General features: G+C 39.0%; 1 protein-coding gene across 4 annotated transcripts in view; it reads left to right on the forward strand.

Moving 5' to 3' along the window:
- Positions 1–19,265, forward strand: part of LOC148041822 (MAP3K epsilon protein kinase 1-like) — a 55,234-nt gene that overhangs the window by 26,151 nt on the left and 9,818 nt on the right. For all 4 annotated transcript variants that reach the window (XM_087682868.1, XM_087682842.1, XM_087682852.1 and 1 more), the window contains 8 exons: positions 7,905–7,976; positions 8,082–8,182; positions 11,501–11,615; positions 12,688–13,044; positions 13,482–13,826; positions 15,300–15,497; positions 15,598–15,681; positions 15,820–15,911. In XM_087682868.1, the coding sequence (XP_087538994.1) occupies positions 7,905–7,976; positions 8,082–8,182; positions 11,501–11,615; positions 12,688–13,044; positions 13,482–13,826; positions 15,300–15,497; positions 15,598–15,681; positions 15,820–15,911 (1,364 nt within the window). The remainder of the gene's footprint in view (positions 1–7,904; positions 7,977–8,081; positions 8,183–11,500; positions 11,616–12,687; positions 13,045–13,481; positions 13,827–15,299; positions 15,498–15,597; positions 15,682–15,819; positions 15,912–19,265) is intronic.

Raw genomic sequence — 19,265 nt, forward strand, 5'->3', positions numbered from 1 at the left:
CCATAGCATACATATGTGAACCACAAGGTGAAGCATAAGGAACACCCCTCATAGAGTTGACTGTCTTATCATCTTTTGGGCAATCTGCTTTTCTAAGCTTAAGATATGGTGGTGAAGGAACACCAAGGGGCTTAGCATTTTCCATAAAAAAACGATAAAGTACTTTGCTGATGTACTTTTCTTATGAGAGAAATAAGAGCTGCTGTTCTCTATCTCTTGTCACACACATACCCAAAATGTGTTCAACTGCACCCAAATCCTTCATGGAAAAGGCTGAATCAACTGTTTTTAGAACGAATTAATTTGGCTTTTATGCTCACCAGCAATAAGCATATCATCCATATAAAGCACAAGTAAAATAAGACTTCCATCATCAGCTTTCTTAATATATAAGCAGTGATCTGCATTACTTCTTTGAAACCCATGTGAGAGCATGAAGGCATCAAAACTTTTTATACCATTGTCTAGGAGTCTGTTTCAAACCATACAAGCTTCTCTTAAGCTTACATATCAAATGCTCCTTTCCTTGTATAACAAAACCTTCGGGTTGTTTCATGTATAACTCTTTTTCCAAATCACAATGCAGAAATGCAGTTTTAACATCCATGTGATCGAGTTCAAGATCCATAGATGCTACAATGGCAAATAATACTCGAAGAGTGGTCTTTTTGACAACAGGAGAAAAGACTTCCTGAAAGTCAATGCCCTCTTTTTGTGTATAGCCCTTAGCCACAAGCTTGGCTTTGTATTTGGGTTTGCCATCCACACATTTGATTTTATAGACCCATTTGTTAAGAATGGCTTTTCTATCTTTGGGTAATGAAACCAAATCCAAAGTATCATTCTAATACAATGACTTCATTTCTTCCTGTATAGCTAGCTCCCACTTTTTTTAAATTCACATGATAAAGCCTCTTTATATGTAAGAGGCTCACCTTCGTCTGTGAGTAAAATGCAGTCCAAAGAGGGATCAAATAGGTCTTCTGACACGTGTAGACCTTCTTACCCAATGATCAGTGTTATCAGGTAATGGATTCACATCCAAAGGAACGCCAATGGTCTCATTATTTGGCTGCTGAACTGCATGTTCAAGTTGCTGTAATACATTTTTAGGCTGCTGTAGTTCATTTTCAGCATGCTGATTTTGTTGCCTTAGTTGATTTTCAGCATTCCCATTTTCATCTGGCTCAATGATGATACGTTTCTTATCATAATCAGCATCAAATGGAGCTGAATTTTCAGTGGTTGATGGCTGTTCAAGAGGTTGATCATGTTGAAACTTCACTTTCTTTTTGTTTGAGTCATTAGATGTGATGTTTTTCAGCAGCTTTGACTCATTAAATACCACATCCCGGCTGCGTAGCACCTTTTTTATGCTTGGAACCTAAACTTTATAGCCCATTTCACCTTCATCTCCATAACCCATAAAGATGCCTCTATGAGATTTCATGTCAAGTTTGGTCCTGCTATCAATATGTACATGTACATAGCATTCGCAACTAAAGACTTAAGTGGTCATATGAAGCAGGTTTGATACCAAACCTCTTTAGGAATGCCACTTTCAAGTGCACAATGTGGAGATCGGTTGCAGATATGCACCTCGGTTTTAAGTGTCTCTCCCCAAAACGATTGCGGGAGATTAGTTGTGGACAACATGCACCGTATCTTCTCACATAACGTGCGATTCATTCGCTTAGCGATACCATTAGATGACGGATTGTAAAGAGCTATAAGCTCCCTTTTTATCCCATTGGCATCACAAAATTTATTGAATTCTTTAGATACATACTCTCCCCCGTCATCTGTTCTTATGCATTTTATTTTTAAACCCTTTTGAGTACTAACAAATGTATAAAACCTTTTAAAAGCATCCAATGCCTCACTTTTATGCTTAAGCAAGCAAACCCATAGCTTTCTAGAATGGTCATCAAATAAAGACACAAAATAGCGAAAACCACTATGAGGTTTTATTGGCATGGTGCATACATTAGAATGGACTAAATCCAAGATACATGCCTTCCTAGAGGCTCCATGAGAGTATGGACTCTTCACATGTTTGCCCATAATAATCAACTTTTCCTAGTGAAGAAAGTGCTTGTAAACCCTTTTGGCTCATGTGTCCAAGATGCTTGTGCCATAACCCCATGTGTGACTGCACTTCAACAATTGCAACAAACTTTCCAGGAGGTGCCTTGCAGTAGAGATAATATAAAGCCCCCTTTTTACCATCTCTAGTGACTAGCATAGATTCTTTTTGTATCTTCCACATTCCACCACCAAAAGTAGTGAAGTAATCTTTGCTGTCTAGTTGTCCAACTCAAAGCAAGCTCTTCTTGATGCCAGATACATACCTAACATCATGAATGATTAATTTTTGACCATTTTCAAGAGCCAGGTGTATGGTTCCCATTCCTTCAATATCACATGCATGATCGTTGCCTAGGTAGACTTTTCTAAGATTACCTTGTGCATAAGAAGAAAAACACTCCAAAGATGGAGTTACATGAAATGAAGCACCGCTATTAACAATCCATGATTGTGACAAACCATTATGAGCTGACATCAAAGCATCTATCACATCCGTTTAGTGATATGCATGTCCTCCACTGTCATAGCATGTGGATCTGGAAATGCAACTAGCAAATCAAGATTTTTATCCTTTTCTATCTCCTTAATAACAACACTAGATACCACATTTACTTTTTTTGTCTCTTTAGGGGTAGAGTTGCCATCCTTTTCATTCTTTTTGTCTTTTGCATTAGCTTGCTTGTTGTGTTCTTGTTCCCTTTTAAAGTACCTGTAATCGGGCTTTTTACGCCCTTTGCGACCACATTGATAACAAGTTACTTCTTGCCGTTTTTCCTTGCTTTTGCTGCGATTTTTGTTCTTATTTGCAACATTTGATCTTTTTTTAGTTCTTTCTCTTACATTGTAGGCTGATCCACTGTTTTTCCCACTTGCCTTGCGTCTAATATTTTCATTGAGAATATAACCACACACACCATCAAATGTCAAGTTGGGGTAATTGCTCAATGACATAACCAATGCTTCCCATGAATCGAGCAAAGTCATGAGCAAGAAGATAGCCCCCAATTTAGGATTAAAAGTTGGCAAGCTTGCATCTTGTAACTGACTCAAAATACTAGTGAAAGCATTTAAATGCTCTGAGGTAGGCTTAGACTTATCAAGCTTCAAGTTGACCAACTTTCGCATGAGATATACCTGATTGGTAGGAGTTGTATTTTCATAAGTAGCCTTGAGTTTCTCCCAAACTGCATAGGCAATATCAAGCCCCTTAATATCAACCAAGGTATCATCTGTGATTGCCATTTTAATGTAAGTAATGGCCTTTTTATTCATTTTAGCCCAATCCTCATTTGGCAAAGCAACAGGCTTATGTTTTGCGTACCATCAGAATCCTTTAGAAAGAGTATATCTTGCACTACATACGATCTTTCCAAGGATCAAAGCCATTGCCATCAAATTTACGAACCTCAAAGAGATTCTTTGTGTGAGATGTAGATGCATTGCCAACCATCTTCAGCAATAAAAACCAGCAATAAAGTGCTGAATGCTTTCAGCCAATAGCAAGGTTGCTGAATGTAACAGCAAGTATACACACTTGTACTTCCAAAGTGTCCAAGAAGCAGATGTTTAGTTGTGATTTCAGTCTGAAGTACTGATTACAGTATATACACGAAACAAATCTGATACATTTGCATTAATGACAACTCCCACTTTAGTAATACATCACCGTAATGCCCAAATGCAATAACCCAAACGTTGTATATACCACTGTTTCACTGCATAATGAGCATCCAACAATACATCTACCAAGAGAAGCTGCCCTTTTACAACATTTGAAACATCCAAAGTTCAAATTTCTCCCACTCAGCAGTGAATCTGCTGCAAATTTCATTGTCCAGTCTCAAATCAACTCAAAATGCATCACCAATGGGGAAAGCCCCAAAATTTTTACAGTAAATCTGCCCCAAGTGTATCAATACATCTTCCCAAGTATCAAATGTGGGCAAATGTTGCAGAAATTATACGAATTCTGCAGAAGCCCCAAATTTCAGGGTTCAAGAGTCCACAAATTTCAATGAAATTAGCTCAACCAAGTAAAATTTCACTTACACATGGGAAGGCCCAAAATTTTCGAGGTGTGTGCACCCAATATCTGCAATTTATGGGTCAATTGTCACTGTTATGTGTGTTCAGCACCAAATCTGCCTGTCTCCCGCCTGGCTCCATACGCCGCGTGCTGGTCAGCCCTGTTGCCTATTTGACACCTGTCGCTGGCCTCGTTGACCTGGTTGCGTGCATCATGCGCTGTCCGTCTGCTGCTTGGCCCCGGCCCCAGCCCCGTCGACTTGTTACGTTGGTCTTCTGGTTGTGTCCTGGTCAGGCCTGTCGCCTGACAGAACCTGGTCGCATGCTGGTCAGCCTGTCACCCGACAGAACTTGGTCGCGTGCTGACCTGGAGCCTGTGGCTGTCGCTTGCAGCCTGCAACTACTGCCTGTACCTGTCCCCTGTGACTACTGGCTGTACCTGTTGCCTGCGACCACTGTTTGTAGCAGACGTTGTTGCAGCTATCTGTCTGCCGCTTGCTTGGATCGTCGTGTTCTGATACCAATTTGAAGAGTTGAGCAAAAGCAAAGAGAGTACGCAAGTCAATCGACGTGCAACAGGATTTTAGTGAATAGTGAGTGAGTGTGAGAGTGAGAATCAAGAGATAGGTGTGTACCGGTGTGGTACACACAGAATAAAAGAATGTATTTATACTTAGGGTACGGTACACTTACATTTGCAAGGGTGAGTTGACATGTGTAAAGTAATATACACACGGGAGAGCGTAAGGGGCCTTTACACCCAACAGGTCGAAGATGCTTCTCCCTCCCCAAAAAAGTAAAAACAACTGAACAATACGAAACCCCTCCCAAAAAAAAAGGGACTTATCTCCGCTCGAAGGAATGTATTTTTGCTCTACCCAAATTCCTTAGAAATGAGCTCAATTATAATAAACTTGAAAGCAAGGGAAGTAATTCTCATTCTCACAAGATCGTGTGAAAGATGTATATATACACATGCATCCCATGCACACTACACCTAATTTTTTACAAGATGAGAGTAAGATTGAGAGAAAATCAGCCCTTCTTAATCTTAATAGTTGTTTAGCTTTACATTGAGATGGCTTTCTTCTTGACCTTAAAAGTGGAGGAAGACATTGAATACTGTCCAATAAAACAACAATGAGAAAATAGGAAAATTGAGAGATTTGATGGTGAAGAAGCGGAGAATGATGATGGAGATGGTTGGGACCAACTTTGCGACAATCTTCAATTGTTGTACATTGTACATGAGTTTATAGTAAGGAAAACTAATCTAGAATGAGATGAAATGAGCTCTTTTTATAGGAGAAAGAGAGACTTTAAGTTAAGTGTCCAAGCACATGCCATGAGATGTGTCAAGTTGTGGGACACTCGGAAGCTTGTGTGACAAGTGTCCTGAGACTTGTCTCTTTCCTATGGCCTTCCTTTTTGGGCTGAAAATTGTTGAGAGAATAGAAACAACCAAATTTATAAGCACAACTAGTACACAAACTTAATATTTTATTATCCCTATTTTTAGGACTAGCATTTTTAGGCCAATTTGAAGCTCCTAAAATTTAGGGATCCCCCTCAATATGGGTATCATGTGAAAGCTCTTTCCGAGTACATTACAAAAACAATACTAAATCTTGATATGAGTTTTCTATGCAAAGATATATGCATTCTAAACGTTTGGTCTATATATACACATTATACAAACTTTTCATGCTCATGTCATCTTGTTGGTTGTAGTTGTCTATCTTGTTGGATCTAGTCCATATGTCAAGGCATTACTCCTTTTTGTGTGCGAGACTAGAGTATGACTCTAATATGCTTAGTTTTAGTCACATGTATCTAATTGGGTTATATATGCACGGTATCCATGAAACCATTAGGAGTCATGTTTATCATGCATTGTCATCTCTTGCTTGCGAGCCTTAGTTTGAGTCAGATGGGGACATTAGGAGCTTTGATATGTCTATCATGTACCTTGACCAAGGAAGGAGCTCTATTCAGAGCATGCATTTCTTTTCTGAGTCAGTTTAGATGTGCATTTCTTGGCTTTGCCAAGCACTTGTCAGCCTATGCAACCCCTACAGGTTGCGATCAGCCTTCCCAGACTGTGTCCCTGTTGGCCATTTATTAGGGCAATGTCAGCATTTTTGTGACTAGATGATGTTGCTTGGCCCTTTTTGGCTGGTTGATTGCTAGATTTAGGTCCTATTTCAGCAGTCAGCTAGTTTTGGCTCTTTTTGGCTATTTATACTTGGTGGGCACTTGGGATAGATCATTCTTCTTCCTCTTCTGTAGGTGCACACTCTGACTTCGACATTCTTCTCCGTCTCTTGCAGGGGCTGCTGGCTGCACACTCTGTCTCCGTCTCCATCTCCATCATTGTCTCTAGTGCTATCATCATTTTCCAGCCTAATCCTGTGCTCTCACTGATGCTTTGGGCTGCGTGCAGGGATTGACCAGTCCATCATGATATTCAGCATTCTTTTCAGATTCAGTGTAGATTTCCCTTTCATTCATGCTATCTTTTCTTTTCTCCTTTTCTCTTTGTGTTCCTGTTCCTCTTCTGTTGCACACTCTCACAAAAACACATTTACACTGAAATGCAAAATGCCATGAGTAAAATGATTGATTGAAACATGACTTTCAAATGGAAAAAAATTGTTTTTCCTTGCTGTTTTGAGGATTTTTATACTCTATTTATAGGATACCATGATTATTGATCTTGTCTGGCTGAAAAAAGACATCTTTTGTTGACATGAAAGGATGTGCATAGCCTAAATATATAAGTTGAAACTCATTATTTATAAAGAAAAATATCTCATATGTGTTATTCAACTGTTTCACTTGGGACTTGCCCAAAGGTGAAATGTTTTGAGGTGAACACAATGTTTTAGGGGTGACACCTTTCATAGTGTTGTATGACTAGATGTCTTAAGTTTTGAAATCATAAGAAAAGCTGCTTCTTAGAGAACTCAATAATATACATGCGAGACGCAGTATAGAGGGCTTTATGAGGAATTTAGCTACTTTAGGAAGTAATGCTTATGAAAAAAACAAGTGTTGAGCTTGTCATGAATTTAACTACTTTAGGAAGTAATGTGTATGAAAACTACAAGTGTTGAGCTTGTCATGAAGAGGGCTAAGTACTAAGTCATGTTGGAACTTGAGGTAGGTCAAGTCTGCTTGTGACTTGGAGTAGGAGACTTGAGGAGAGATATAAGTGGGGCTTGATGGGGGCTGATTTGAACGTGGAGAAGAGGGTAGTATGTTGGTGTGGAAAAGCAAGCACAAACTGGCCGATTTAGAGCTGCTTGCTTTGTATGGAAGAGAGGGAGAGGAGGGATATTGGAGAAGGGGACAAGAGGGATACACCAGGGTACCTTCATTGACAAAAGGGTGAGCCGTATCTTTGATATGTATGAGGGTTTTTTTTGGGCTGAGTAGCAATAGCTCATTGTTGTAAACAGAGTAAAACAGGGGCAGCACACCACATTGAGCCTTATTTTGGAAGTATTGCATGTACCTCCAATTTTAGTTTCATGATAAGTTCTTTGATTTGATGAAGTTGCTTTCTACCATGTTGTCCTTCATAGTTATATAACATCCTTGGTTTCTAAATCTTTAATGCAGCTGCTGTTAGCATAATTATCCACCTATCCAAACTTGCAACTAGTTGACATAGAATATTCATGAGTGGGCTGTAATTTTGCATTGTATCTTGACACATGGCCTTTATTATCATGCAATTTCTAGATGTTTATATTTTAATAATTGTGACATGAGAATTCTGAACACAGGAAGAACACCCCCCGATACCAGAGCACATTTCACCTTTGTTGACTGATTTTTTACATCAATGTTTCCGCAAGGTAAACATTTTGTCTTTTTGTGTTCTTTATTCAATAACTTTTCCCTTTCAGACACTTCAGAAAGGCTGAAATATGTGAATCATTTTTTCTCTCCTTTTTGGATAGGATGCCAAACTAAGGCCCGATGCAAAAACTTTGCTTCAACATCCATGGATACAGAACTCTAGGCGTGCTTCGTATTCATCACGTGCTGATGAAAGAATCAAGTATGAAGTAGACTCATTTTGTTATTTATGAAGAATTTAGCTTAGCTGTGTGTGGCATATAGAGTCAAGTCTCTTGACTTTTAGTGTATAACTCCAAGGCCTACTTAAAATAAAGGCCTTCTGAATGTTTTTGCTAGTATAAATAAAACACAGTCTAAATTATGCATGGGCAGACAAGAGTCTGATATTTTAGGGCTTTGCTTATATAAATGAAAAACGTTTAAGGGGAGGGACTTGAAGGAGAGGCTACATGTTAGTGTTAGAGTAGTGGAAAATTACCACTAATGGCATTAGTAAATGTCAAACTTGAAGCTATCGTAGAGTGATTGCTGGTCCCCAAAGATGTTTCAGTAGCCTTGAAACAACAGGCACCTTTATAACAAAGAAGATGATGATCATTGTTCTTGAGAATTGTTTTAAAGGGGATGGAATAGGAAGATTAATCTTGAATTTGTGGGGAGGTGGCGAATTCACCCAATTTTAACAGCTTTGCTGAAAATCTTCCATAAGCACATCATAGACATATTTCACTTCAAGAGAAGACTGTTGAGTATAATGATATTCCATATATAACCTTTTCTAAGAGGTGGTGCTTTCAGTTGTCATAGTGCTAGAGCAAACTCCATTAAAGTTTGAGCAGTAAGTCATGAATGGTTCAGAACTGATGCTGTACACTTCCAATACCATACAAGCAAATAGGAAGAAGCAGAAGAGAGGACCAGCAAAATCAAGGAGTGTGAGGTCTAACAGGGTATAACAGTCCAGGGACTATCATGAAAAGGCACATGCACCCATATGCATGAGTGCACATGTGCACACACACACACGGGCCAGGAGAGGCCACTGGATCTGACAGGTAGAAGTATGCTGTTCAGGCAGCAAATCCAGAGGGTTGCATTAGGCAGAGGGAACCCAGAGATGATAAAGACTGAGCAGGCAGCAGCTCTAGCAGCTGTGCATAGTCTGGAATTGCAGCAAGAGTGAGCCACACAAGACATCAGAAGGATGCATCCAGGCAGGAGAGATCACATGCAAGAAGAAGGGAGACTGTTAAGGAGCATGTGTGCATGTGCATTGTGCCCCCACAAAACACATACCACACCCACCACCCACAGCACACATGCACCCACCACCCACCACCCACAAAACAATGTATAGAAATAGTGGGTAAACACAAATTGTGGAACTATCAACATCACCAAGTGAAAAATGATTACATAGTAATTGTTGTAAAGAACCATGGCAAAGAGAGTGTGGCTGAAAAGATGAAGATTCTAAAAATTGGCATGGTTGCAAAATGACCAATAAGTTAACCAGGGCGTGATGAACAAGAAACCTTTGATGGAGATAGAAAAGGGAACTTCCCTTGAAACAAAGGTTGATTTTTATGGGCATGTTTGGTTAGGGCATTAAAACAGCCTTGTACACAATCTTTTATCTTAACAGACCTGTGACCCGACATCAAAACTAATTAATACTTAAGAGTTGTTTGCTGAAATCACTTCAACTATGATAAATATGCAAAGAGGTTATAACTTTACAATACATCAAATTAAACATTCTAAACGTGTGCCGTTCTAGGGAATACTTTTGAAAGCTATCATATTACATTGCAAAATAAATTGCACAAAGAGAAGTGGTTACTGACATTGTATAGAGAGCTTCAATTTGAGAATGTCCTTCCAAGCTATCAGGGCTTTATTAGTATGGAACAGAACAACTCTTTGTTCAGAGACTGTGTATATGATCTAAACTTGGTTATGGCTGTAGGTAGACAAAGAACATTTAACACCAAAAGCATGCTCAAATTCGTAAACGTTTGCCTTTGTGTTGATAGGCATTGATTGTGGCAGTACTTTAGACCGCAAATAAACTATTTCACTTAATCTGTTTGATGTGAGACTTCAAAACTCAGGCCAGCAAACTAAGGTTTACTGTGATGAGCAGTTAGAGAGCAAGTTTGACCATCTTTGATACAGGAATGGGGAAAAAATCATGTTTGTGATTTCCCTTCACTTCTCCTATGCCCATTGCTTCTTCCCTTAGCTTCAAATGCTTGTGTTTAGAAATAGAAGAAGAGATTTGCCAAGAGAATTGGTCTTCATAAGGAGTGAAGACAAATAAAACCAGCAAGAATCGTCAAGCTCTGTGTTTGAAACTGAAAACATGGAACAACTTTCAGGCCTTTTAAGCAAAAATGACAGTGGAATCGTTTCTAGTCTGTTCCTCCAAAGGCTTGTTATGGGCTAAAAAACTTCGGGTCTTTTTGTTCCTTATGTAGAAAACCGCTTGATTTTTGATTGCTTTGGGATTCAATTGATATTGAATAGTGAATTTGGACAATATTCATTAGTCAGTCTATATAATTGTTGAGATGAACTGTTTTCCCAATGATTAAAGTCCATAAAAATTTACGACAAAAAATAGACCCAATATTGCCAATGTTGTGTCTGGATGGCTTACACCCTGTTGGAAATTCGAATGTTCTTCTAGTTGTGGGAGGATATTTTAGGAGAAAAGAGAAGAGTAAGAGTGAGAATGAGTAGCTCGCCAGCTCAAGCTGCAGGAAAAAATTCATTTGTTGCTCTAGGTCCATTTGGTAGCTTTGATCTTATCCATGTTTGGGATTGTTACTACCTTCCCCACATTTTCTTTCTATGCAACATGGCAAAAATATTGTCACGGCATTGTCTTTTTGGTGTCATAACTATAACATATTATTTAAAGGCCATTTGCTCTGTTGAAAACACCAGAGTCATTGCTATCTTGCTCCCATTCAGGTAACAAATTTCTTAGCTAATCTATTGTTTGATGAGAATCAGACCATCTTGTTATGGGCAATTCATCCTAATGTGGAGTCAACCAAAAGTCCTTTTCACACGAAAGTGACAGCTCAAAGGATGTTGGTTGGTTGCAACCTCATGATGTTCACATTTCTGGTCAAGAAGTATCTATCCTGGAAAAGAAGTGACTCATTTAAGAGCTGCTCTATGTCAGTTTGGCATTGTGGTCTCTGGTCCCAGAGTATGGAGAAGAAGCATTTGCCTAATGGTTTCTTTTCAAGAGTTATAAATGATGCCAACATTTTTAGTTGGATTTGACGTCCATGTATGGTGCATACTTGACAGCCACTCATAAAACTTAAATCGGTCCTTTAAGTTTTCTTCACATGTTCCATACAACATAGAAAAAGCTTTTCAACATAGAAGAATGATTTGCATCACTACCTATCATAAAAAACAAAGAACTTTGTGACCAATTCTTTAATTCGTCCTGGTAGTGATATTCTATGATCAACTCTGTGGGGATGTTTTACAGAAATCTGTCGGAAGATGCTTCCACTGCCATGGGAAAGTTTGATGAAGGTGAAAATAATACATTGAGATCACCTGCAGATGAACTTGCACCTAAGGACAGTTGCGGTTCTGGATCTGTAAGCTGATAATCTGATTTTTAAAGGTCTAAACTTGTGTTTTGCATATACAAGTACATAGTATGTCTTAGCAAGTCAAAATTATTGCTTGGGTTTTACGAGGTGCTTATATGCTTTTTATTAAAGCTCAAATAAGTAGGCCACATTTTGTGCTTTGTTTGCAAATGCCTGCCATTATATGCACCTAAGAACTCTTATAGATGCTATTTAATTTACTAATGCATTTTGAATACTTGGGTTTTTCTCTTGCACAGTGCCCTTCACTGACTTAAAGTTTTCAAGAAGGGAGATGACTAGTAGAATCTGCATGACTGCCCCCTGAGTGTCAAGTAGAAGACTCTTAGGCAACTACTCACAGAGCATCAAATAAAGAATCTTAAGACTGCTAGCACTGTGCTGCTACTGAGACATTAGTTGCATGTTATGGTGTTATTGTAGAAAATGGATTAGGCCCAGTCTTCGTCTCAGGATTGAGTTGCAAGGTTATTTAACCACAGGAGACTAACCTTATGATGAAGACATAGGAGAGAATGAGACACCATGTGACAATAGCTGTTTTAACACTATGTTTTTACACTTATTCAATGCTTTAGACATCTTCATTTGTTTCCAGTATCAGGTTTGTCATTTCAACACTGTCATTTATGTCTATGGATGTATATTCTCTTTGAGGATTGGTTACTTTCTGAGGTTGGGTAGTATCATATAGACAAACTAGCCAGGCTTGGCAGCCTGAGCATGGTGGAATTCTTGTTTTTTTTCTTGGGAGTCTGATTACTGAACATGAAAGATGGTATTGACATCTGGTATGGTTGTCATGTTTTGGAAAATGGTTTTACTAATGATAGTTGTGACCTTTCTTCTCCTGTTGTCAGTTTTATTTCCTTTTATGACTTCAACTATATCACTAAGTTTGGGAAACATTGTGATGTACATGTTTTCAAATTTTGAGGATTGACAAACATAATATTGTCATGAAGCTAGAAATAATGTCTGATGGGCTAGTGGGATGTTTGTTTGCTTTCCCCCCCCCCCCCTTTTTTGGGGGATGGGGTGGTGGTTCATTTCTCAGGATGATGATGTGAAACTCGCTCTCCACCCAAAGAATGGAGAGATAAGTGCTAGTAGTGGCAGTCAAACCAATACTCTAGGACGTAACAATCCCATTCGAATCTCACGGCGCTTGGTAGAGCAGTTGACTGGTGCTAAAGATGGGCATGTCATAGCATTACGCTCTGAGGATGTACTAAGTCAACATGATAAGCAAATCACCGAAAACGAAGGTTCTTTGGTCTCGTCTGTAACTATGATCCCTGAAGAAGAGACCACCTCATTAAGGACACACACCACACATTCTGGTCCAGACCCTGGACTTATTTCTGAAGATCAGGGTGATATTCATAATGAGAAGACACCGAACTTGAAGCTGGTAAGTAACTTGTACAGGATACATTGCTAATTCGGCAACTCTGCAAACCTTGAAAGTTATGAATGATCTGATAGTATCTCTATAGTGCCAATCTGAGGACTTTTTCTTACTTTATTAGACCAAGCAGGCCAATCAAGCATTTCCGAAAGTGTTTTAGCAAACCATAGGAGATTTAACAGGCTACAGAGGTTTAATTTTTACATATCTTTCCTTTGAATGGATTTGCATGTGAAATATAGAACTGGAATAATCCCTTTGGTCTAGTAAAAGCTTGATTTTCGTATTCTGTAAATACTCAAAAATGTACAGAAAACATTTTGGTTTCAATGTTTTGGAAAATGCAATTCTGTTTAGATCACTTATCATCTTTTTGTAATGAACACCATGTAAACCTCTCTGGAATGAACACCATGTAAATGTGTTTTTGTAAATTGCAGGCTAAGAAGTTTTTGGGAGTATCATCAGCAGGAGAACTCAGTAAGTTTAGTGACACACCAGCTGATGGGATTCTTGATGATCTCTTTGTAGCACCTTTTGACAAATCACCAAATGAAGCCGGAGAATCTTTGAGGCCTGATATGAAGATAGATCCTACTTTTGGTTCAAGCAATCAAGCTCTGATAGATAATGGAAGAGTTAGCCTGGCTGCAAGATTGAAGGCAAAAATTGCTCAGAAAAAGATTGCAGAGGAGGTTTCTTTTTCAGAAAAGAAAAATAAAGAGGACATGTTGTCAGCTTTGATGGTGGCTGAAGAGGAGATAAATACAGGGATCCCTGATCTGGTAAGGCTTCCTTTGAGTACATCAGAGCTTGTGTAAAAGCAGGTTATATGATAATGTGTGCATTTCCTGTGTTACATTAAGAGACAGACTTGTTTTACCAGCCGAGAGACACAAAAGCTTGAGCACTTTCAAAGGTTTGATAGAGATTAGCTTACATAAACATTCCTACACGATAATGTGTGGATGCTTTTCAGAGCTCAGTCTGTGGCTTATTGGCAAAAACATACAAAGGTTTGAGGACTGTCAAATTTTCCTGTTTGAGAACGTGTTGATGCTTGTGAGTGCTCAATCTGTGGATTACCTTTTATAAAAAGGTGCTGTACTTGCAGCAAATACTTGCAGAATTTGAGTTATGGTCTGTTCAAAACTTTTCCAATCAAGAATCTGGCAAGTGAATGCAGAGCTACAGACCCTTGTATGTCTGTTTAACTTACTAGGTAGTACATTGGCCTTAGTACCTTGAGCAGCTGTTAAACAGATAAGGCAGATCTTCCTTATGAATTACGAGGCATACATAGAGCACTAGGTTGATCTGGGAATTCTTAGTCTTACGGAATATTATTACATTGAGGTTTAATTCCCTAGCCCGTACTTTTTATTTTAATGGCTGCTTCTGAGAATATTGACAAAGTTCTTGCACTAGTGAGGTTTAATTCCCTAGTCTCAAAGTTTGGCCAAGGCTTGGGGACTCTGTGAAAAGCACCCACCTACTGCGTTCACAACAAGCATATTTGTGCTCCTTTTGGAACGCATCCACTCATGGCCAAGTCTAGCTTAGACATGGTATTTTGCATTGAGCCTTTCTTGGGTTAAAAATTCTCCCAAGCGTGTTTGCAGCAGATTAAAACCCATTGCTGTGCAAATTGAGTATTTTTTCTTCAACAAGTAAGAAAGGTGGATTAATTCTTGAGAATCGACTAAGCATAAATTTTATGAGAGGCTGATTCTTGACCCATGCAAACATTTGAAAAGCTTAAGAATGTCAGGCCAAACATATTTGACTTTATCAGGGCCTTAAACTATCATACCTTATTAAAAAAAATAAGACATTCTGTAGCCCCTTAGTATTCACTGAGACTCTGTACTTAGAAATATATGGAAAATGGAGTTTTGATGCAGCTGCCTTCTGCTGCTCACTACCTGGCTATTGGTATGTTTCAGCCCCAAGTAGTCAAGCATACTTGAAACATATGGTTTAGAAACACAGTCGAGTTCACATGTTCCTTCTTTGATCTGTGCTGCTTTGTTAACAAAGAATGGGTTGTCAAATATAGAGCAGAACTCGAAAGAAAACATTTTGCCAGCCTGCATAAAATTCTCAGAGGGACAGAAAGTTTATTGAGATCACTAAACCTGATTTGGTTTAGTTGCTTTTACTTGTTAAAAATGATGCCATGTCAGTGGTTACTGTAATATTGCATGCAAAGGTTCTGCTTTCACTGTATGGACCTATCACTTTCAAAAAAAAAACAGGTAACAGTAAGGACCCAATCTGTGGAGATTACCAGACTGATCGGCCTTTTGAAACCAGAAGAATCTGAGGATGCCATAATTAAGGCTTGCCAGAGGTTAGTCTCAATTATCAGGGAATATCCAGAGCAAAAGTTACAAATAGTATTGCAACATGGAATCACACCATTTGTGGAGATGCTTGAGGTGAAGAACAACCGCGTAAGTCTTTTAAGTCACTACTCTGTAGATGTTTTCTTGGGAGTTATGACGTTACCATGCATTGTTCCAGCAATATCCCATTTATGGAGTTTGTTTGCAGGTACTTCACGCAGTTATGCAGGTTGTGAATCAATTGGCGAAGGATAATGCAAACTTTCAGGAAAATGCTTGCTTGGTTGGCTTGGTAAGCTTATGCCAAAATGTTTTGCTCATTTCGGATTTTCGCAACTTAGAAAATGCCTTAAAGTGAAGGTGATCATGTACATTACAATAAATGCCTTGTTGTATTAGATCTGATTTGGCAGTCACATGCACGTTACAGTTACCAATTATCATGAGCTTTGCTGGTCCAGAATGCTCAAAAGAGATGCGAATTCAAGCAGCCTATTTTGTGCAGCAACTTTGTCAAACTAGGTAATCTACTAACTAAGAAGTCTTTTTCTGTAGTCGATGTTGTTTTTGCTGTATCTTTGAGGGTGCTAGCTGCTGTTGTATGTACAAAGCTGTGGCCAGTTAGATTTGTTTAGAACCTTTTGTAGTCAAATGGGCCTTGTTCCACCAATAAAATTATCTTCATGTGAAATATAAATCCTTGTTTGATCACTGTAGAGGACAAGCACCACTTGCTATTCATGGGATAGTTCAAGGAGTTTTTGCTTATACCGAGGCTTCGTAAGATGCACTTAATAGAAGCCCCAGAATTCAAATCAAGCACATTCAATGAAGCAATCACCTAGTAATACTTTCTGCAGCAGTATATCTTCAAAATATTAATGCTGTACAGATATTTTCTGCAGTCCAACAAAATGTCCTATGTATAGCATCGATGATTAAAAGCATGCCAAAAAAGATTCTCTGGTGGAACCCAACTACCGTCCATCATTGAAAGAACCCTAAAATTTGGATGCTCATCAATCCATGAATAAGTCTTTTAATGAAAATTTGCGTGACAGCGAATTGGCCCATGATCAGTCTCAAATACAAGGTGAAACTTCCTTTGAAGGTCCAACCAATCAGGATTCTCACAAGTTGCAATAATCTTTTTCTTTCCTGCCACCTGCTAGTGGCATAGCTGCATTTGCAATAACCACCACAAGTGATGTAGCTTAATGGAACTGCATTAAATGTACAGCAGTACATTGCTGAAGTTGATTTACTAATTCTTTAGCTTTTGCCTTCAATTCACCAACCTGGTGTAGGATTTTGATCCATTGAGACACTGATTTCTTGTAATTTGTCACATTTAACTGTTTGACCCTCCTTTTCAGAATCTATTTTCTATCAACATCCCCGGTTACGTCTTCTTTTCCTTAGAGAGAAGAAGGTGCATTATGAAATATGCACAAAGTCCTTTGATAAACTATCTTATTTTGAGACTCATCAAACTGCATAATTCGAGTTTTGTTTAGACTTGTGTCACTGTGTGACATACTTTTTTGCTGCACCCCACAATTCAGGCAAAGCAGAACACAAATGAAGAAGAAAGAGAATGAATGACGAATACTATAGGAAACTCAACAAAAAAGAAAAGGTATGCGAGGTGTGATACAATGGATGCTCAAGGACCGGAGGGCTATCCAATGGTCAATCTCTCTCGTAGGAGCAAGCTGAGGGATGGAGAGTGGTGTACTGCGATGAATCTTGTCACTAGGCGGTGATACTTTTTGTAGTTGCTTTCCTTATTTACTTATATAAATATTTTATTTTTCTTTTCTTTAGTTACTATTGCTTTTTACCCCCAGAGTTCTCTTGGATTAAGCCGGGATCTTTGCATGGCTAGAAGAGGCAGCCATTGGGACAAATTGGACTAATGGTTTGTTTGAGCCTTGGGACTGGATTGAATGGGCACTGAAGAATAGAATGCCAATGGGTTGGGATTGTGTGCTTAGCCATTGGAGATGGTGCAAGACAATGAGCCTGGCTAAGACAAGATGCACATGTGAGAATGCCCACGGAATAAAGTCACCGTAATTGAGCCACATTACACTTTTATGATGTGGTTGTAATGATAAGAGTTGCTCAGAACAACTTGAGGAATGCAGGGGTCACCATTCCTAAAATTTAGAGAGTTACTACTTTTGGACCCTAGAATCTGTTCGCGTCATTATCTTCGTTTTTGCACGAGGATTAATTCTCTGGTCTGTGCCGAGGTCAAATTTTGCACCGATCATGGAGAATTTTAGATCGGAAGGTTTAAATGGGAAAATTGTTACATGTATGCCATGTGTCATAATTTGGGCACAAATTCCCAAAAGAGAGAGAAAGCATTAAAAAAAAAAACGTAATAGGCAGGAGGGGCAAATCTGAGGGTGAAGTTTTCAGGGGCTGAGGGCAGATTGCTGTAAGTACATAAGTTATGGAGAGTACTTCTTCGTCTCTTGACTCATGTACGAAGGTAGAGCTTGTTCCCTCTGGTCAACTCTCTCTCTATTCTCAAGAGAAAATGCTTTGTATGATGGGCTGATTCCATCGAATGTACAGTTTTGTGTTTTCTTTGTACTTCTGTTGAGGCAAGAGCCTCATTGTCCAGGTTCAAGAGCAGTTGACTCATATACGAAGGTAGAGCTTGTTTCCTCTGGTCAACTCTCTCTCTATTCTCAAGAGAAAATGCTTTGCATGATGGGCTGATTCCATCGAATGTACAGTTTTGTGTTTTCTTTGTACTTCTGTTGAGGCAAGAGCCTCATTGTCCAGGTTCAGGAGCAGTTGATTGCTTCTCCAATGTAGGAACTAAAGAAAGTGATGATCACGCCACACGGGAACAGGGTTTTCAGCTCTGATTTAGTGTTGTTTGTGGGACTGTTTTACTGCTGGAATAATGCTAGGGTTAAAGGGTTTGTAGTCCAACTGGTATGGAACAAATCTGGAATGGAATAAGGCTGAGAGCAGGTCAAGAAATAGGTGAAAAACAGTGAATACAGAGTTTTGTAGATTGCAATTCTGCACTTGAATTATTGAATTATGGTCATAGAAAGTGTTTTCTTACTTGGGATATTGTTTTGGATATGTTGTACTGTCCTTTTGCAACTGAAATTTGCTGAGAAAAGATGAAAGCCAATTGTTTACAGGTTTTATACTTTGGAACATTTCATCTTTGTAACATTTCATCTTTTAATTGATAAATAAATACCGAAAGGGGCGCCATACTTCGGGGCCAATCTAGTGTTGAGCGAGGGAGTGAGCTCTCTGTTTGTGTGTGTATGAGAAAAGTCTAGGTATTAATTGAAGGGACTACCGCTTTATGAGAGTCGTAGACCGGTTTCATGGTTCCATCCTTGGGATTTGAATTCTTTTTTGTAAGAATTTAAGCTCGGACAGTTTTGGGTGAAAAGGCCATACACAGGTTTTATAGAGATTACAGGCGAGAAAGACTACGAGATTTTTCTTGGATACAGTATTTGTTGGATATAGGACTAGAGAGATGGCAGACATGGATAAAGGCAAAGGAAAACTCCCTTATAAAGAAGAGAGTTTTTCTTTTGCTCATAGACACCGAAGAGAGAGTATTGGTGCACAGGTGTCAGCACCTTCTAGAACCAAGATTGAACCACAGGATGAGGAGCAAGAATAGGAGGACTTGTTTATGGCACAACTCCTCAGTATGGTTGGCTCTTTCAAATAGCTTGTAAAGAATCCTCAGATGTGAAAATTTTTGAAGTCACATAATAAGGATTCTCAAGCTGAGTGATCACGTCATACCATGGAGCGCTAAAAAAGGGAAACCTCTAATGTTCATGAGCATGTGAAAAAGATACGAAACATGGAGAC

This window comes from Lygodium microphyllum, chromosome 1 (genome assembly GCF_053477565.2).
Source record: "Lygodium microphyllum isolate KBCC chromosome 1, Lygodium_microphyllum_v1.1.10, whole genome shotgun sequence".
In the NCBI taxonomy this organism is placed as follows: domain Eukaryota; kingdom Viridiplantae; phylum Streptophyta; class Polypodiopsida; order Schizaeales; family Lygodiaceae; genus Lygodium; species Lygodium microphyllum.